Consider the following 20,889-nt stretch of genomic DNA (forward strand, 5'->3'; position numbering starts at 1 on the left):
GAATTTATAAAAGAATGTTTTAATCCCCAACCATCATACTTTTAGACACTACCAGGATGTCTAGGAAAACACTGTAAGTGAATAACAAAGCAGAGAAAAATCTGTTATAAAACTTCTACATATCACTGTTTCATGACATGATCTTTCTATATTGATTTACAATGTTTAACCATACCACTCAAGCCATAGATAACTGTAGTGCAAAAAAGTCTGAAAACACTCATGCTACAGCTGCATCTCTTGTCCATTTTCCATGTGCATCCACCAGCTGCAGGGAGCTGCGTGTTCCCGTTTAGCAAACTGCACTGCAGCAGGTATCCCCCGTCCCATTTCTGGATCTGCTATTAGTCACCTGGCTTCTCAGCAGTGCCTGAAGGAAGACACCGTCCAGATACGAAAAGAGGCGCTCTAAGAGGTTTCTTCATTAAGCACCAGACACGATCAGGCTCGGGTGGTTCTCCTCCACCTTCCAGCCAGCCTGTTCCAGGTTCTGTGCAGGAACACCTTCCCCATTAGGAATGTGATGGTGAAGTTCCGTCTGTACCACTCCCTGCAGACAGGGGAACAAAGGCACATGCAGGGCCATTTGCCATTTAGAACTGCCATAGGAATCACAGAAGTTTCACAAAACTTGAAGGCAGAACCCAAAATTTCTCTCCCTTCTGGTCCAATGCTGCTTCACTGCTGGGTCAAGTTACAGTGTGGTTCCAACAGGCCCTATTTCAGCTAAATAATTGAGGGGGGACTGAACAGAAGAATGTCTACTGAATGCCCTGAACAGGAGAGAAATATAACCCTTTTGTGGATTCTGCACGGCTGAAAAATTTACGCTCCGACTGTAATCGGTTCCTATTATCTGTCTCGCTGCCTTTAAAGCCTCTAATTTGTTCGTTATTTCCACAGAGCCTGTACCTTTTAACACTGTGACTATTATTCTGTAAGCCCATAAGAAATACACTCCACCTCACTAAGGAGTGGTATACACCTAATTGTACTTCATCCAGGGTTAACTCACTTGTTGTAGCTGGCATGTTTCCCACGGTTCTTGTCCAGAAAGTCTTTGTAAAAGACGGCCATCTCTTCACTGCTCAGCGTTCTCCTCCTTCCTGAAGGCACACACGTAATGGTGTCTACATGAAGGCAAGTCGCTTACAGTGTTTCGATGTCGCTGCAGACTGCACAGAGTTATTTCAGGGAAAAGGGTACTGTGGGAACAGGAGAATGGCTGAGCTTAAATAGGATGTAAACAGCATTTACTCACCATTCTCATCTCTAATGCTCAAGCCTTTTGCTTTAAACTGAGACTGGATGAATTCTTCTTTTTCCTTATTGGAAAAAGTCAGACACATACATTTTCTTAACATTAATGAAACAACCAATACCAGTTCACAACAACCAACACCACTCTGAAACAACCAGAACCAGTGCAATTTTTTTTACAATGCAAGGCTGCCGCCTGCTGGTAAAAACATACAATTACAATATTTTTCATTGCTATGATATAAAATGAATTGTTTTCAATTCTGTTCAATTTTCCTTTCATTTACAAAGAAAAATACACCTTGCACATATAAGGTTCTCTTGAATGACTTTATTCTCATTTTCCAGCATAATAAATATTTTCTTGTAAGACTATTCCCTTTGTTTTTTTTTTTTTATTTTAAACTTTTGTCACTCATTCTGGCCATCTCACTGTTATTTTTATTCTGACATTTCATTGTAATTTTGTTTGCCATGGTTAGTGTTTCCTAAATTGTACTTTTTAATCTTATATTCTATAGGCTGCTACTTAAGTCATGTGTACCAGCAAAACGGTAGGATCAGAAAAACAGTTTGACTAATAAACTACTGTTATGTGCAGAATGTCAAATTGCAGTTAAGGCACTGCGCCTGACAGGTGAGTTATAAACTCAAAAATTATCAAGTGCACCATCAGCATATACTTTACCAAGGTACCTCACCAGATGGATATCACAAAGTACTTAGGTCTGCAAACTGGTAAAGTTTACCACTGTCAGAGCTACAAACTTCTTTGGTTCGGATAAATATCTTTCTTCTAGTTACAGCCACTCCAGTAAAAGTATAGTAAAATGAGCCACATTCTGAGCAAACACCTCAGGGCATAAAAGGCACTAACCTTGCTGAAGGTGATGTTCTGATTTGTCCAGAAATTATGGTTCCAATCTTCAGTCTCCTGTCTCAGGTGCCTCAGCTGCCTCTCTAGTGGACTCTCATTTTCAGGGATGTGGTAAACAATTGGCCTAAGATTTGACAGCCTGTCAGGGGGGCCAATCCAGTCGTGTTTGGAACCCGCAGCAGGGATGAAATCAGATCTCTGAGGGGACAGAAAAAAAGTCACCATAAGGAAATTAGGACACGTAGATTAATACATATATAATACCTCATACACAAAAGTAGACCTAAAAAGCAAAAGCCTCTGCCTGACAGACATGCCGGGCTTTTGTTCGAGACACATCCACGCAGGACCCCAGTCACCACAGTAGAATGCCCGTGAGGGGTGGGCAGCCAGTTGTACATGTGCCCCAGAACTTTATTCTTCTCCTTTTCTTCTCAGTGGGAAGGGTTTCTTGTTTTCCTCTCCTCAACATCCAGTTGTTTTATCCCAGTAGTTAGTTATAACTGCTGCATCTGCATTGTATTTTGGATTTCCCAGCAGAAATTGAATGAAAAACACAGGGAAAAAGGGCTTTGAGAGCACAGGCAAGGAGCCACATTATCTAATGGGGAAAAGAAGCAAATGGACACTCAGCTCTTATGTAATAAAGAAGCCTGAAGGGCAGTTCTACTAGTTCACTGGATGGCACAGAATAAAAATGCTTAAAAGGCCAATTTATATTTAACTGCTAAGATACAGAATGTTATGAGCTTAAAATACTGTACACTGGCTACCCATGTTACAAAAATTTGAGTCACTAATTTAAAAACTATTTGTTTATTAATTGCACTTAGTGACTATTGTATTTTCAAAAATTTGTCTGGTGCATAGCAAAAGGAACCCATGTTTCTGCTCTGTCATTAGTTCGCAGTAAAATAGACCAAAATAGGAGTGTGGGAGCAACTTCATTCAACTCAGTTCCACAGTGTTTACAGCTGTGTCAGGTATTCCTGAATGATGCCCAATCAATAACAAGAGGAAGCACAGTGCACGTTTATGACATTAGTCAACGGTTAACATTAAATAGGAATTTGTGGAGAAAAGCTATTTTTATTTTAATTAACTATAAATTAGGCTTAATTTTAATGTCACTCAAAGCTAATAATGTTAAAATGAAAGTTCTAAGTATTTTGTAATGTTAGTTACACCCAAGATTTTTACAGAACATCCATCCATCCATCTTCCTCCGCTATCCGGGGCCGGGTCGCGGGGGTAGCAGTCCGAGCAGAGTCCTCCAGACTTCCCTCTCCCCGCACACCTCCTCCAGTTCCCCTGGAGAAACCCCAAGGCGTTCCCAGGCCAGCCGGGAGACATAGTCTCTCCAACGTGTCCTGGGTCTGCCCCGAGGCCTCCTCCCAGTGGGACAAGCCCAGAACACCTCCCCAGGGAGGCGTCCAGGAGGCATCCGGAACAGATGCCCGAGCCACCTCAACTGGCTCCTCTCGATGCGGAGGAGCAGCGGCTCTACTCCGAGCTCCTCCCGGGTGACTGAGCTCCTCACCCTATCCCTAAGGGTGCGCCCAGCCACTCTACGGAGGAAACTCATTTCTGCCGCTTGTATCCGCGATCTCATTCTTTCGGTCATGATCCAGAGCTCATGACCATAGGTGAGGGTAGGAACATAGATCGACCGGTAAATTGAGAACTTCGCCTTACGACTCAGCTCCCTCTTCACCACAACAGACCGGTACAATGACCGCATTACTGCAGACGCCACACCGATCCGTCCGTCAACCTGCCGCTCCATTTTTCCCTCACTCGTGAACAAGACCCCAAGATACTTAAATTCCTCCACTTGAGGGAGCGGCTCCCCCCTAACCCGGAGGGGGCAATCCACCTTTTTCCGACTGAGAACCATGGCCTCGGATTTGGAGGTGCTGATTCTCATCCCCGCCGCTTCGCACTCGGCTGCAAACCTCCCCAGTGCAAGCTGCAAGTCTTGATTTGATGAAGCCAACAGGACCACATCGTCCGCAAAAAGTAGAGACGAGATCCTGCGGCCACCAAAACAGACACCCTCCGTTCCCTGGCTGCGCCTAGAAATTCTGTCCATGAAGATAATGAACAGAATCGGTGACAAAGGGCAGCCCTGGCGGAGTCCAACATGCACCGGGAACAGGTCTGACTTACTGCCAGCAATGCGAACCAAGCTCCTGCCCCGGTCATACAAGGAACGAACAGCTCGTAGCAGCGAGCCCCGAACCCCATAATCCCGAAGTACCTCCCACAGGATGCCACGAGGGACACGGTCGAATGTCTTCTCCAGGTCCACAAAACACATATGGACTGGTTGGGCAAACTCCCACGAACCCTCCAACACCCTAGTGAGGGTATAGAGCTGGTCTAGTGTTCCACAGCCAGGGCGAAAACCGCATTGCTCCTCCTGAATCCGAGGTTCGACTATCGGTCAGATTCTCCTTTCCAGTACCCTGGCATAGACTTTCCCAGGGAGGCTAAGGAGTGTGATCCCCCTATAGTTGGAACACAATCTCCGGTCCCCCTTCTTAAAAAGAGGGACCACCACCCCGGTCTGCCAGTCCAGAGGCACTTTTCCCGAGCTCCACGCAATGCTGCAGAGGCGTGTCAGCCAAGACAGCCCCACAACATCCAGAGACTTGAGAAACTCAGGGCGGATCTCATTCACCCCCGGAGCCTTGCCACCGAGGAGTTTTTTGACTACCTCAGCAACTTCAGCCAGGGTAATGGACGAGTCCCCCTCCGAGTCCCCAGCCTCAGCTTCCTCTACGGAAGGCGTGTCGGAGGGATTGAGGAGATCCTCAAAGTACTCCTTCCACCGCCCGAGGACATCCTCAGCTGAGGTCAGCAACGCACCACTTCCACTGTAAAGTGTTTGTGCAACACCGCTTCCCCCCTCTGAGTCGCCGGACGGTTTGCCAGAATCTCTTTGAGGCTGACCGAAAGTCTTCTTCCATGGCCTCACCGAACTCCTCCCAAGCCCGAGTTTTTGCCGCGGCGACTGCCAGAGCCGCGTTCCGTTTTGCCCGTCAGTACCGTCAGCTGCTTCAAGGGTCCCATGAGCCAGCCAGGCCCGATAGAACTCCTTCTTCAGCTTGATGGCATCCCTTACCTCCGGTGTCCACCACCGTGTTCGGGGATTGCCGCCGCGACAGGCGCTGGAGACCTTACGGCCGCAGCTCCAAACCGCCGCCCCGACAATGGAGGCATGGAACATAGTCCATTCAGACTCGATGTCCCCCACCTCCCTCGGGACCTGGTTGAAGCTCTGTCGGAGGTGGGAGTTGAAGACCTCTCTGACAGGGGCCTCCGCCGAACGTTCCCAACAGACCCTCACTATGCGTTTGGGCCTGCCAGGTCTGTCCAGCTTTTTCCCCCGCCATCGAATCCAACTCACCACCAGGTGGTGATCAGTTGACAGCTCAGCCCCTCTCTTCACCCGAGTGTCCAAGACATATGGCCGAAGATCAGAAGAAACGACTACAAAGTCGATCATCGACCTCCGACCTAGGGTGTCCTGGTGCCAAGTGCACTGATGGACACCCTTATGCATGAACATGGTGTTTGTTATGGATAAACCGTGACTAGCACAGAAATCCAATAACAACTCACCGCTCGGGTTCAGATCAGGGAGGCCGTTCCTCCCAATCACGCCCCTCCAGGTGTCGCTGTCACTGCCCACGTGGGCGTTAAAGTCTCCCAGTAGAACGAGAGAGTCCCCAGTGGGAGCGCTTTCCAGCACGCCCTCCAGGGACTACAAAAAGGCCAGGTACTCTACACTGCCACTAGGCACATAAGCACAAGCAACAGTGAGAGACCGTTCCCTGACCCGAAGGCGCGGGGAGATGACCCTCTCATTCACCGGGGTAGACTCCAACACATGGCGGCTAAACTGGGGGGCTATTAATAAGCCCACACCTGCCCGCCGCCTCTCACCCTGGGCAACGTCAGAATAGTGGAGAGTCCACCCTTGATCGAAAAGAGTGGTTCCAGAACCCAAGCTGTGAGTGGAAGTGAGCCCGACTATATCTAGACGGTATCTCTCAACCTCCCGCACCAGCTCAGGCTCCTTCCCCGCCAGTGAGGTGACATTCCAAGTCCCAAAAACCAGAGTTGGCGCCCGAGGTTTGGGTCGGCCGGGCACTTGGCCCCGACCACCGCCCAAATCACAATGCACCGGCCCCTTACGGTCTCTCCGGCAGGTGGTGAGTCCACCGAAGAGCGGCTCCACGTCATGGCTTCGGGCTGAGCCCGGCCAGGCCCCGTGGGCATAGACCTGGCCACCAGGCGCTCGCATGCGAGCCCACCCCCCCCAGGCCTGGCTCCAGGGTGGGGCCCCGGTTACCCCATACCGGGCAGGGTAAACGAAAGCCTTGGTTTTAGTTTCTTCATAAGGGGCTTTTCAACCGCACTTTGTCTCGTCTGTCATCTAGGACCTGTTTGCCATGGGAGACCCTACCAGGGGCATATAGCCCCAGGCAACATAGCTCCTGGAGTCATTCAGGCACTCAAACCCCTCCACCACGGTAAGGTGGCGGTTCACGAAGGGGTTTTACAGAACATATCTCACAAATAAAATGAGGGGCCTCGTTTCTTAATCTTTCATTCATTGTGTAGATAATAAAGTTGAAACTGGCTAAAAGCTGGCAAACACTGAACATGGTTAAGTGACAAATTGGGACGGGAGGTTGTGGAGATTAAATATTTCTTTTAAAGTAATTTAAAAAATGTTTTAATGTACCTTGGAGTAAATAGAAATGTAAATGCAAAGTGTCACACTGCAATCAGCTGGTACCCCACCCAGGGAGTGCCCGGCCTCACACCCTGTGCTTCTGGTATAGGTGTTGAGCGATAGGCATTCCTACGTTCAAGTTCAAATTGTTATTATCATCATTCCTCTATAGAGCCTGTGTACAGAGGAACAAGATGTTTCTTTGGAGACCATGATGCAACACAGAACATGGCACAAGAAAAATAAATACACAGAACAGGACGTGGACACAGGTATGGCTGTGAGCTGTAAGCAGTTGTGGTGTAGTGTAGTGCTGAGTTAACTGTTCGACGGAGCCAGATGAGTGTTGGGAGGTAGCTGGGTGTTGAGTAGTCCGATTGCCTCAGGGAAGAAACTGTTGGGGAGTCTGCTGGTGGTGGCGCGGATGCTCCTGTACCTCCTGCCAGATGGCAACAGGGCGAAGAGTCTATGAGAGAGGTCATCCACAATCCTGGTGGCCTTGCGGATGCAGCGGTTTTTGTATGTGGAGTCGATGGCAGGAAGAGGAACTCCGATGATCTTTTCAGCTGTCCTTACCATTCATGCATCACTGTGGGGTCTTGCGGTCAGAGACTGTACAGTTCCTGTACCACACCGTGAGACAGCTGGTCAAGATGCTCTCTATTGTCCCTTTGTAGAAAGTAGTGAGGATAGGAGGGGGTAGTTTGGCTCTCTTCAGCCTTTGTAAGAAGTGGAGACGCTGGAGGGCCTTCTTGGCTAGGCAGGTGGTGTTCAGGGTCCAGGAGAGGTCCTCTGTCATGTGCACACCAAGAAACTTGGAGCTTTTGACTCTCCACAGTTGTTCCATTGATGTGCAGAGGTGGGTGGTCTACCCAGGTCCTCCTGAAGTCAGCAATTATCTCTTTAGTCTCATCAACATTTAGAGACAGACTGTTGTCTTTACACCATTCTGCAAACTGGTTCACCTCCTCTCTGTATACTGACTCATCATTGTTGCTGATGAGGCCCACAACTGTAGTGTCGTCAGCAAACTTGATGATATGATTTGAACTGTACTTTGCAGTACAGTCATGAGTCAGTAGGGTAAACAGCAATGGACTTAGCACACAGCCCTGGGGAGTGCCGGTGTTCAGTGTGCTGGAGTTGCCAATCCTGACGGACTGTGCTCTTCCAGTCAAAAAGTCCAGAATCCAGTTGCAGAGGGAGGTGGTCAGACTCAGCAGGCTCAGCTTTGGAATCAATTTCTGAAGGATGATTGTGTTGAATGCTGAACTGAAGTCAATGAACAGCATCCTTACATAGTTGTCCTTTTTGTCCAGATGGGTCAGGGAAAGGTGGATGGTAGCAGATATGGCATCTTCTGTTGAACGGTTGGTACAGTAGGCATACTGGAATGGGTCCAGCGTGGTGGTGGAAAGACTGCTCTTTATACGTTTCATGACTAGCCGCTCGAAGCACTTCATGATGATAGGCGTGAGTGCAACCGGTCAGCAGTCATTCAGACAGGACACAGATGATTTCTTCGGCACAGGGATGATGGTGGTCGTCTTGAAGCACACAGGGACAACTGCCTGGCTCAGGGACATGATGAAGATGTCTGTGAAGACATCTGCAACCTGAAAAGCACATTCCACGAGTACCCGGCCAGGTGCGTTGTCAGGACCCACAGCTTTCTGTGGGTTGACTCCGGAAAGAGTCTTTCCGACATCTGCTGCAGACAAAGTACCGGGTTGGTGGGAGTTGGGGTGGCCTTACCTGCTGGCATGTTGTCCTGTGCTAAGTGTAACTGTAATAAATATGGCAAATATATGTTACTTTTGTACTAGCTCGACCTGGGGCACTGAGTAGCAGGATTCTAATATTTTTAATTAATTAAATACTTAATGTAATTGAAGGAGAGCATTGGGAGAGCTCACAGCGGACACAGCCATGCAGCTGAATCAAGGTCACTAAGACCTGAACCTGGGTAAACTATCTGGTCGAGGGGAGTGTCCAAAAGCCCAGCTGGAAGGGCTGCGCTCAAAGTTCAGAGTCCAGAGATGCGGCATCTCTCAAGGCCACCAGGACTTCAGTGCGAGATACCCAGCACTGAGAGCAGTGTACGCCAGGTAAAGGTCTCATGGCACACTTAAGGTTTCGTCACGAGACTCCCATCAAGAACGGTCCAGATACTAACATTATTACCTTTAACTTACTTTCAAAACAAGGCTTTTTAATGCTTCGAAAATAATAATCCTTTTTGCAATTTTTGAAAAATTCTGGCCATATTTTGAAGGAATTAAATTCTGATTTTTATTCTTTTACAAACATTACATCCCCACAAAGCTTCTTCATATTGCTTTTAACATTACTTTTGGGAAATTGTCACGCTTTACTGCAGTAGAAGAAATGAACAGGCGAGCAATTTAAAAACTTTTCTGTTCTGTTGCTTGGTGCTGACAGTTTCAATTGCCGTTGTTCTTCCCTTCCACGTAGGGCACTTGAGAGGTTTTTTTTTTTGTTGTAGTCCAGACCTGTCTTTGCAGCCTCCAGGAACATCACTGACAACACTGTGCTGTGAAGGAATGTTGTGACTCTACCGCATTACCCTCAATTACAATCGGTGCAGAGCCTCGCTGCACATGAGGGCCAGAGGGCACGCACACACACACACAGACACAGACACACACACACACACACAGGAATGTGCTCCTAGTACAGAAGGTGTGCAGCAGGGGGCGGAGTGGTTAAGAGCAGGCATTTATAATCTGAACGTTGCGGGTTGTCTCGCCCCGACTGTACTCCTCTGAAGGAGTTATTAACCCCGGACAAACACAGTAACTTAACAACACCCCGAGGAGGTGCTCTGCAGCCAAGTATTAGTAACTGTAACTTAGTGTAAGGACTGTCTGTGCAGCACGCGCTCCGGCGACACACTGCGCTCGTGTACGGGAGGGGTGTACTTCTGCTGTGCTGTGGACTTATGATAAGCAAAGTTTATCCACGTGAGAGAGAGAGAGAGAGAGAGAGAGAGAGAGAGAGAGAGAGAGAGAGACAGACACACACACACACACACACACACACACACACACACACACACACACACACACACACACGAACCTCGCTGGCTCTGTGCTTCCCACTCTTCTTCTCACTCCCTCTGCGAGCCGCCGGGCTGCCGGAGAAGCTCCTCAGGGATTCACAGAGGCTGCACGACCTCCAGAACGCGGAGCGGGTTCTTCTCGCTAACATTTCGCTCCCATTTACATCATTGACCTCCGCTGCAGGAGGAATAATAACAACTCGTCTTCTGCTCCTTCTTCCTCTTCGGTGAACCGGAACAGGAAACGGCGCGCACCGCCCCCTAGTGTCACACATCCGCTACAGCGAGGCGCTCGCGCTGAAATCCTCTAGAATGTACGAACAGTTCTGTTCGCACTACTACTCGTAGTGGCAGCTGGGTTATACTGTACCACATGTTGATTTGACCAATACGGGTTGTATTAAATAAACAAATTGAAAGTCTGGGAAACTGATAATGCGATGTATTTACTTAGAGTCACCCTCTCATGACTATGATGATCGATTATCAGAATGAAACAATGTAAAGACATTTTTATTGTTTATAATGCGTGAATTGTTTTGAAGGGTAGATGTGACGTTCACGTTACACCGTAGTAGACGCTACTTTTCAGTTTTCTCCGGAGCGATATTTACATTCAGACCCAAAAATTCCTTCAGGGGCTTCAAATACAAGCCAAGGACAAGCACATGACCCACAACATTTCTCTCCGTTTCTGTGTGCACTGCTTTGCTGGTTCTTGTCACTAATATAAATATTAAGGAACAGAATGTGATAAATACAAAGCACCGCGCTAGGCAACCAGTTCATCGCAGCTCAGCCTCCGAGGGTCTCTGTGAGCAGTCGCAATTGTGGCCGACCAAAACATTCAACGAGTTACGCTCGATTCCAGAGATTACTCGCAGCTCAGTGAAAATGTATCACTTACTTTTCAAGTATTCCGTAAATTTTTCTAAGTCTGTTGCAGGTGTCTATTGGCAGTTGGCCAGCTCACATTGCGCTCCTTAGCCAGCAAGACAAGAACAAAGCGATTCAAAGATGTACAGTATGAACCTGGTTGCTGGGCACTCTTCGTTAACAAGGCCTGCGGTTCGCCACCATTGCTCTACAAACTGGGCTTAACAGCCGTTCCCGGTATTATTTCGGTCGGCCAGCCAGCCGCCCTTACTGCGTCCCTCCCTGTTGTTAGGGTGATGCCGATTGCCCCGAGTTTGTCTGTTTTCTTACAGCTCAAATGGCCGTTCGCTGGTTATGCAGGTAAGACTAGGCTTTTAACAGCTCTCGGGCATCGCAACTGTCGTACTGTCGACGTAGGGTGTTGTACAGTATTGTTGCCGTTTACGTGGCCGAGCAGGTAACTATCTTTTAGCTACGCGCCGCTGTGCTCCGCCGCGTAACACGCTGAGGCAGGGAGGATGATGACCGATAAATCTGTGCCTTGGCTTGTACAAAAGCAGTGCTCTGGCACCGTGGACGCCGCCGGTGTGATGGGTTATCGGTGCGGGTGTGGGAAATCCTCCACTACCCATCGGCCCGATACTCCCACTCACTGAGGGCGGCGGAAGGATTCCCACGGACGGACACGCGCTGCTTCCTCGCCTCGCGCGCGGCGACGAGCGTCCGGTCCGTGTGGCTTCAGAGACGTTTCCTGTCGGTGCCGCGGCGCGTGGCTGTTCGCGACACACAGATGAGACGGGCTGCGGCCGATGCCCCCCATACAGCTACAGTGGTCCCCACCTTCCCCCCGCGCGCGTGTGTGGGAGGGGCGGCCAGTGCGGGAGAGAGTCGCGGAGCACATAACTCCCTCCACACACACGGTACGCATCGCGGCTTGTTTAATTTAAGAAAAAGGGGGGGGGAAAAAAAAAAAAAAACCAATCGAATCGATCGTCTCCGGACGCCCCGCCACGACGACCACCACCACCGTGACCGCGACCGCGGAGCGAGACGGCGCCTCGAGCCATCATGTGCGCGAGCGTGTTCGGCGTGCTGAGAAGGTGAGCGCGCGCGGGCCCTCGTACCCGGGGGTGGGGCTCCGTGCCGGAGGGCGCTGCAGGTGATCCGCTTACTGTACACAGCGGAAGAGGGTTGTGTTTCCGCGAGGGTGCTGCTTACACACAACACAGTGTGTGTGTGGGGTGGGGGGGTCTCGAGCCGAGCCACCGCGCCTGTCAGAGGACTCACGATCCCACAAGCAGCCGCGTCTCCTTTACCCTCAGAACGCGGCGTGAGTGTGGGGCCACGTGGAGCGTGTCATGACGCTGCGATCGCGGCCCTGTGGCGGGAAGCCTGGCCTCCTGTGCAGCACCAGAGGGACACGTGTCTGCGAACCGCAGCCTGGGGACCGCTCCGTCCCATCTGCGTGTGTCCGAGCGGGCCGCGATCCAGCGTCCCGCTCCTCGCCGTGCGTGCGAGAGCACTGGCTTCCCCGCAGGGTAAACACCTCGAGGCAGGGGAGCGTTCCGCCGTTCGCTCGCCACTCTGACTCATCCACCGGTGACCCCTAGCGCTTCTCCCCTGCCCTTCCATCGGTGCAGGAAAACACCGTGACTCACTGTGTCTTCCAGCCTCCGGCTCAGCGCGGCGAGGAGGCAGGTTGGCCGGAAGCGTTTCTTCCTGCCGCGTTCCGGAGGGCCGAGGGCGTCTCCGGGCGTCCTCAGCAGCCGCGGTTAGGCGGTCGTTTCGGTTACGGGCCGCGCCGGCGGAAAGCCTCCCCTCCGTGCGTCTGCGTCCCAAAACACATCTGCATCGCTGCACCCGTGATCTCCGAAAGCGGATTTTAATACGGTGCTGTCAGTGGCGCGGCAGTGCCGATGTAGGCCTTAGAGAACCGCTTATGTAAACCCAGCAGAGAGGCTTTTTTTTGGGCTCTCGGTGCCTGGGAAGAGAAGTGTTTTTTTTTTTTGGCAGAAATTGCCGGATGCTGCATATAATAAAGACGCTGCATTGTCAGGTTGGGTGTGCAGACAAAAGGTACCGCATTTCTCAGCTAAACCGGGTACAGGGGATCACAGGGAGGCTCCTGTATGTTTTTCGTGCATTTCTTGGAACAGATAGATGGACCGCGCTGAAGAAAAGAGGCCGTGTAACCCCTGGAGGACCTGTGGATGCTGTCGCTGATCCGGGCTGAAGTGTATGCAGCTGCTTATATGTAAACCCACCCCCAGTTGAGCTGCGCTGTCCCTTTAAGGGTTCTGTTGTGACATCAGACACGTTGCTGTACAATAGCAGCTGCAGTGCTGACTACCGGTAAAATGTTGTACGGTCACCTCGGTCCTCAAAGTCTGGGATCCAGCGACACATAACTTACCGATGTCTCTCGATAGGATCCAGGTTTTAGCAGCCTTTAGTCTCAGTCATCGAGTCCTCCCTCCGCACTCTTTGTGAGCAATGCCGCGTTTACCACGTTTCTCTTTTTTGCTTGACTTTTTGCCCATCGTGAAGAAAAAGTTCTGCGCTGCGTGCTTTTCGTTTTCACGTGTACGCTGCCACACCAAGGAAGAGACAGTCGTCGTGTTTAGATGTGGCCTCACTGCTGTGTGAGAGTCCATGAAATGTGGTAAGAGTGCAGCATGGTGGCGCAGCGGGCAGTGCTGGTGCCTCTCGGTACCTGGGCAGCACTGTTGGATGTAGATGCAAGTCTCACTCAGTCTGTGTGGAGTTTGCATGGTCCCCCTGTGTTCATGGGAGTCGCCCCCTTCCCCCCACAGTCCAGAGGTGTGTTTCAGGAGAACTGGTGGCTCTAAAATTGCCCTTAGACTCTGTGTGTGTGGAGACAAATATTCATTTACATTTATTCATTTAGCTGACACTTTTCTCCAAAGTGACTTACAATGTTAAGCTACAAAGTTATTTACCCATTGCTATAGCTGGGTAATTTTTACTTATTTTACCTTGTTCAGGGATACAACAGCTGGAGGCGAGAGTTGAACCTGCGACCTTTTGGTCCGACAGCAGCAGCTCTAATTGCTATGCTACCAGCTGCCCGTGTTTATAACTTTTTATGACATGTTATTAAACTGTAACCAGTGTCTTTATGTGGAATGAACTTCCCCGGGGGGCGCAGTGGGTTGGACCGGGTCCTGCTCTCCGGCGGGTCTGGGGTTCGAGTCCTACTTGTGGTGACTTGCGACAGACTGGTGTCCCGTCCCGGGTGTGTCCCTCCCCCTCCAGCTTTATGCCCTGTGTTGCCGGGTTGGGCTCCGGTTTGCCGTGACCCCGCTTGGGCCAAGCGGCTTCAGATGATGTGTGTCTGTGCGTGTGTCTTCCCCAGTGCTTAAATATTAATCTGACCTAAGTATAATTTCAGTGTGAGCAATAGTGAATTTCCCGCAGTAATACCACTTTGGTTGTAATTAACCCCGAGCCGCTTGTTCCCTGAAAGGCAGGCAGTCGCTCTGCCAAATGAGCGGTGGCTTTATTAGCAGAGCGTTAATCAGTACCTGGATGGACCTCACCCAGCAGAAGAGAGGGAGCGATTTGTCAGGCGGTTGCTATTTACAGGGAGTGTGGGGGTGGGGGTGGGGGTGGGGGTGGGCTGGTTCACTTCAGCTCCCAGCATGCCACACAGTCTGAGCCAGCACTGCACACCTGAGACCAGTCACCTGTCTTGTCCTTACAAGTGGAAGAGCACCGTCACTCGGACCACCTTGCACAAAACAGGAATGACTCGTCCGCCGTCTCCGCCCACGCACTCCTTTGTTTCCCGTAACAAAACGAGGCATAACGGAGGTGTCCGTTTGGGAGCTCGGCTCGGATGCGGGCTCCGCTCAGATCCCCGGAGCCGTCGGTTCTGCGCCTTCCTGGGCTGACGCATGCTAACGGTACCTCTCGTTTTGCAGCCTCTTCGGGAAGCCCTTTGACGGTGGCAAGAGGATGGAAGTGAACAACCAGCACCCTTCCATGGCACGTCTCCTCGAGCTGCAGAACCAGGTGTCCTCGCTGGGCCAGCAGGTGTGCGCCTTCAGCGGGCTGCAGAGTGACCGCGAGTATCGGCGCCTGGAGCGCGAGCTGAGCCGCCTACAGGTGGAGGTGGACCAGGTGGAGACGGAGGGCCGTGCCCAGCTGCAGCAGGCGCGTAAGCGGGCGGCCCAGGAGGTCGAGGGGCTGCTGCGGCTCCTGGAAGAGAACGCAACGCACCCTTCGCGTCTGGCCATCGAGGAGCTGAGTCAGGAGGCCCAGCGGCTGGTGGACGAGGGCGTGGTGGCGCCCCAGCGGGCCGGCGCCGCCGAGATCAGCGACGAGCTCGTGGACGCCCTCCAGGAGCTCGTGCTGCGGCTCACCCAGGTGAAGACGGGGGGCCGCGTGTCCCTGCGCAAGGCCCGTTACCGGGCGCTGACCCGCCTCTGCGCCGTACAGGAGGTGGTGGAAGGCCGCACGCGCCAGCAGACGCTGCCTCTATCGGAGGACACCCACGCCGCCGTGCAGCACATCAACCAGGTGATGGTGCAGGTGAGCAACGCCCGCAGCCAGTTGGTGGCGCTGCTCATGGGCCTCAGCGGGCGCGACAGCTGCGCCCACCTGTCCCGCGTCCTCACCGAGATGCTGGTGGAGCTGGACGCCCTGGATGTTTCGGACAACGCGGCAGTGCGCAACTACCGCAAGCAGGTCGTGGAGGAGATCAACGGGCTGCTCAAGCACCTGGACCTGGAGGGCGAAGGGGATGACACGCACAGGTGGGGCACCTGTAGCAGCATCAGAGACGGGCCGCCTGGTCCCGGTTCGTAGGCCGTGTGGGGAGCGCACCTGAAGTGCAGCCTCTAGCCTTCTTTTATTGTGATCTGTGTTCCTCTGTAGGTTACAAATGCTCTGACTGATAAAATGCTTTCTGCGCGCGGCAGGTACGACCTGGCTCAGAACGACTCCATCCGGCAGATCGAGGCCGTGCGAGGCCGTGTCTTCCAGCTGCAGGCCGAGGTGCTGAGGCAGAGCCAGACCGGCGAGCTCGCTTTCCGGCCCAAGGCGGAGCTGCAGGGCCTCCTCACCCACCTGGACGAGGTGGACACCGCTCGCAACCCCTGCATCCGCGAGGCTCGCCGGCGCGCCGTCCTCGAGGTACAGGCCGTCATCACGTTCCTGGACCTGTGGGAGGCGCTGGCGAGGCGGCTGCCCGGCTCCGAGGAGCACCCCTCGCACCGGGCCGTGTGGCAGGTGCTGGCCAGCCTGTCGGAGCTGCAGGCCCAGGTGCTGGGCTTTGATGGCAAGCGGGCCGACAAGAGCTACATGATGTTGGAGGAGCTGCTCACTAAACAGCTGCTGACCCTGGACGCTGTGGACACCCAGGGCGACGAAAGCACCAAAGTGGCCCGCAAGCAGGCGGTCAAGATCGCCCAGAACATCCTCAGTTATCTTGACATGAAAACAGATGAGTGGGAGTACTGACCCATCTGAGCCCCCCCCACCCCCCAAACCCTCCACCCCCCACCCCTCCACCCCGTTCTTTTTACCTTCATCTCAGACACAGGAACTGAACGAGAGCTGAGCGGCTGGGGGACAGAACTGTATGTGCGCCAAGACCATCCGTGTGGAGAACGTGTAAATGCTAACATGGTCACGCTGCAGTGGTTGTCTCTCACCGTCCTTGTTAATGATGTTGGCGAAGCAACTGGATTTGGCGAGAAAAAAATAGTCACGGCGTTATTTCATCGTGTGCTTTAAGCAGATGCGTCGCCTCCCGAAACCTTCCCCGCTAGTAGCGCTCATCGTTGAGCTCCAGTGCCCAAGGACGAGTACTGACCCACTGAGGGTCTTCCATGCTCCCTGCCATTCCCGTATGGCTCTCCAAAGGGCCGCCATTGCACAGAGATGGCATCTCATCTCCTCTATTCTTTACGTGTGCCTGTCCGCCCGGAGCGGTGGCGCTAGCTTCGCTTTCCCGGCTCTGCAGGCCCTCCCTTCCTCAGCTGTCGGCGGCTGTGGCTCGGATCGTGCGGAACTACTTCCGCTTGATTGTACGTTGTTACTGGAAAGAGCTCAATCTGCATCTTTAACCCCGACAAGTAGCGCAGAGGGTACGAGTACGAATCGCCCCGCTGACGACACGTTGACCATCCCAGGATTCGCAAGTAACGCTGGTTTGGTGCACATGTTGGTTCGTGGTACTTTATTTGGTCGGACAGTTGATGGCGAGAGGGTGAAGCCCAGGGCTTGGCGATTTAAGCGTCAACGTGCTTTTATGGGAGACGTGATCGAAGCAGGCATGACGAGCTGGGCTGCCGCTCTGCAGACCGCAGGGAGCTATTTATAGTCCAGTGTAAGAAGCACCTCTATCTCTGTGCCTTCCTTGTCATTGTCCTTCCTTTGAGAGCCTCCTCTCCTGCCTCAGCGTCATGGGGGTCATCGCCCCGTGGACCGCGCCTTGCGTCAGGGCAGCGGAACCCAACCCACAGCTCACCGAGGACGGGGTGGTGTTTCTGTGGATCCCGCAATGGTCCAGGAAGGACCGAGCACACGCTGCTGGCTGAGATTTGCACTTACGAATAATGCAGCATGATTGTAAATCCTACCGAGCCCCTCTGCTCCACTCGTAGGTTCGGGTCACACAGCCAACACGCAACCTGCCGCACTGCCGTTGCATCCGTGGAGACGGACGGTCGGCCAGCGGAAATCCCAGCACCCGCTGCTCTGAGCTCACCGCTCCGGGGTTAGACAGGTGTCGCGGGAGGGTGGCACCTGCTTTTCCTCCCAACGGACTGGACCGGAGTTTTTCCTGAGGATCCAGCGAGTTTCATCCGCTGGCACTCCGGTCCATTGCCGTTCCGTCAGTTTCTAGGAAAAGGCTCCACGCCTTGCGGTTTTGTCTAGAAAGTGCATCTATACAGCTGGTCGACAGGGTCGGGACGTAAAATGAAACGCTCGTTATTAATTCCCGTGATCTATGAACCAAAATCTTTCGAGAATGTTTAGCTCGGTTACGATCGATTTGCTAAATCTGATGTTCTGACCCCGGAGGAGGCGACGACAGCTAAGTGCCTGGAGAACACAGCGAAGACGAAGCAGCCAGTAAATGAGTTCCCCTGAAGAGCCTGTGAGCTCAGCGCTGTGGCCGTCCAGTCCGGGACTCCCATCTGGGCCCTCAGGTCGCAGCGGTCCCTCAGCGGTGCACCTCGGCTCCCTTCCACCTGCGGCTTCCCCCTCCCTTACAGGAAAGCGAGAGTTGACAGTGAACGCGGAATGTAGCTGAAGAATGTCTCGGTTACGTTACATGTCCCTACTACCAAAGCGTATCGTTTCCTTGCGTCGCTCGGAAAGTGTTAAGCTGCACGCTTCACCGTCGCCGCGTCCTCCGCGTGTAGGAAGCCGGCGGTAGAGGTGCGCAGCATCACCTGGCGTCTGCTCTTCTCTTCCAGCCGCACGGCCGAGGACGGAGCGCCTCCCGTTTACACACCATACGTACGTTTGTTTGGCTGCTATTCATGACAGGAGTTTGTTTTGTTTCGTTGCTGTAAATATTTTGAAGTGACAAATGTGGTATTTAAGTGCATATGAAGGTGGCAGGTGTCGTCATTTACCGAGCTGATCGTGGTGAGGAATTTTGTGAACGTTGTGAACTGGACTGGAAATACTTGTTCGATAAAAAAAAAAAAAAAAAAAAGCACACTGGGTTTCTAACTGCGTGAATGCTTTGATGAAAGCCTTCTATCGTGTACGTTTGGTTTTCTTTCCCAGCCCAGCCAAATAAAGTATTTATCTTCATGTATGTCCTGGTGAGAAACGTTATCTTCCCCTCCGCTTCCGGAGCTGTACGACGAGGAACAAGGACGCATCAGGCATGGGCACGTGTATTGAAGTGAGTGAAAACAAGGGGACGGTCTGGTCCCCGGTGTCACTGCTCTCCTGCTCCTGTGTGCACCGTGTGTCAAAGTCCAAGCTGTTCTTACATCCCCCTCCATCTCTCCGAGATTGCAGAATGCGACTGATACGAGTGGAAGAGTGCTGTGGTTTCCCCGCGTACCGGAAGAGCAGGAGGTCCCTAGAGAGATTGTGGGGAGGGGAGTCCCCCGCTAAAAGACCGGGAAGTTTGTACTTATTACACCTCACCTTTCGCACATCAGCCCTCAGCTGTCTGTTGGCGCCACCCATCGAGTGCAATCGTGTTCTCGGCTGCCGGACGAGTCACCCCATAGTCCGCTTGAGAGAACCTCCAAGTTCACTTTGATTCTCACCCGGTTTCCATACATATGCGGCCGTGTAAATACGGCCGTCTCGCACGAGGGATGCCCAGCCGCGGAGAGCTGCAGATCATCAGTCTCCGTGACGAGTCATTTCCGCACACTTCCCCATCAGAGCCGCTGGAGGTTCGGGCGGGCCGTGCTGGAGCTGCGCTCGGCGCGGATTAAAGTAAAAACAGTCCGGCGATCGGAGGCATGTAAAACGACAGATGGCGGATTAAGCGACTGCAGCACGCATCATCAGTGCAGCTCAGGAGCGGAGCCTTGCGAACATCTGGGTGCCGGAAGAGAAAACGCCGCCACGCGCACAAACGTACGAGGAGTCAAAGCAAAGTTCCTCAAGTGGCCACCAGATGGCCTGCAGGAGTCGCCCAGCGTAGCATCATGTGGCATTTGACGTGAGGTTGGCCCTAGGAGGACTGTGCAGCACAGTTCCGGTCTGTACCAGAGCGGCGCGTTCGACCTCTCCAGAGGAGTGGAGAATGCTTCAGTATGCAACACACACACACACATTGACTGAAACCACTTGTCTCAAGCAGGGGTCGCGGCGAACTCGAGCCTAACGCAGCAACGCAGGGCACGAGGCTGGAGGGCGAGGGGACGCACCCAGGACGGGACGCCAGTCCACTGCGAGGCACCCCAAGCGGGTCTCAGACCCCAGTATGAAACAGATGGTGTGAAATGGAAGGGACGGTCTCAGGGACGAGTGTCGCCAACAGCGTTCCCCAGGCTAAGCGCAGGGCCTCCCCGCTACGTCCGCCTTGTTCCCGAGCGAAGGGCCGCGGTGCGAGAGACGCGACCGTCCACTGTTACACCGTACGGCACAGCAGCCGCTGCGCAAAAAGCAGGCGGATTCGCCTAAGAGAGATGGTCTCGTCGTGTCGTCTTATAGAGCGTGGCCTACAAATAGCGAGCGTAAATGTACTGCCGCACCAGGCCAAACACGCTCCACGCTGCCAGAAAGAACTGGGTGAGAAATTCTCCAGCAAGGGTTTGTTGGTGGGAGCGACGAACAGAGCGCAGCTATGACATCGTGCGTTTTGTCTGTCTCGCCCTCCTCTTGAGCCGCTATCCCGTGAGCGTTGTTATATGGGCTCAACCCCCTCCACCTCAAATCTACGAGCAGTAAGAGTTTGCGTTGGGCTGCAGTTACAGAGACCAGGAGAAATGTCCTCACGTGCGCGCACACACAACTGGACACGCTAAGCTGCCTTACATAATCCCTCCAGGCCAGCGGCACATGCCAACGCATCTGTGCGGTGAGCTCAGCCTCCACTCGCACATCCGCACCGGACCAGGCTCGAGGCTTGACCTTCCGTGGAGGAATTCCTGGACTCTCGTCTTTCTCGCGCAGGATGGAGGACAGATGCAGAAGCCGGTCTGAAAGACAGCAAAAGGATTCAAGAGGTGTCTAGGAGATCTGAGTCATGAGCAAAGAGCTTTCCTCCTGGCTGCCCTTCCGATATCTGATGGTCTGAATGTGAACTCTTTAGGACTAAGGGACAGCTGGTATTACAGGGGTTAGAGCTGCTGCCCTTGGACCCAAAGGTCACAGGTTTGATCCTCACCTTTGGCTGTAGGACCCTTGAGCAAGGTACTTATCCTAAATGGGTCCTACTCTCTGGTGGGCCGGGGGTTCAAGTCCTGCTTGGGGTGCCTTGACTGAAACCACTTGTCCCAAGTGGGGTCACGGCAACCCGGAGCCCAACCCGGCAACACAAGGCTGGATGGGGAGGGGACACACCCAGGGTGGGATGCCAGTCCATAGCAAGGC

At 52.8% G+C, this 20,889-nt stretch overlaps 2 protein-coding genes across 4 annotated transcripts; one reads left to right on the top strand and one right to left on the bottom strand.

Moving 5' to 3' along the window:
- coa8 (cytochrome c oxidase assembly factor 8) lies at positions 1-10,231 on the bottom strand. The gene is made up of 5 exons (XM_018727489.2): positions 9,984-10,231; positions 2,138-2,335; positions 1,262-1,325; positions 1,016-1,106; positions 1-550 (listed from the first exon to the last, which is right to left on the bottom strand). The coding sequence occupies exons 1-5, from the start codon at positions 10,113-10,115 to the stop codon at positions 442-444; spliced, it is 594 nt and encodes a 197-aa protein (XP_018583005.1). The 5' UTR covers positions 10,116-10,231; the 3' UTR covers positions 1-441.
- Positions 10,232-10,739: 508 nt separating this feature from the next.
- bag5 (BCL2 associated athanogene 5) lies at positions 10,740-16,365 on the top strand. 3 transcript variants are annotated; one of them, XM_029258230.1, is made up of 3 exons: positions 10,740-11,202; positions 14,787-15,620; positions 15,786-16,365. In XM_029258230.1, exons 1-3 carry the CDS (start codon positions 11,180-11,182, stop codon positions 16,324-16,326), a joined length of 1,398 nt encoding a protein of 465 aa, XP_029114063.1. In that variant the 5' UTR covers positions 10,740-11,179; the 3' UTR covers positions 16,327-16,365. The 3 variants fall into 3 exon arrangements, with proteins under 3 accessions (XP_029114063.1, XP_029114064.1, XP_029114062.1); XM_029258231.1 differs by lacking the exon at positions 10,740-11,202 and adding an exon at positions 11,209-11,299; XM_029258229.1 differs by lacking the exon at positions 10,740-11,202 and adding an exon at positions 11,498-11,942.
- The last annotated feature ends 4,524 nt before the right edge of the window (positions 16,366-20,889 follow it).

The sequence above is a fragment of the Scleropages formosus genome, chromosome 15, assembly GCF_900964775.1.
Source record: "Scleropages formosus chromosome 15, fSclFor1.1, whole genome shotgun sequence".
Lineage (NCBI taxonomy): Eukaryota > Metazoa > Chordata > Actinopteri > Osteoglossiformes > Osteoglossidae > Scleropages > Scleropages formosus.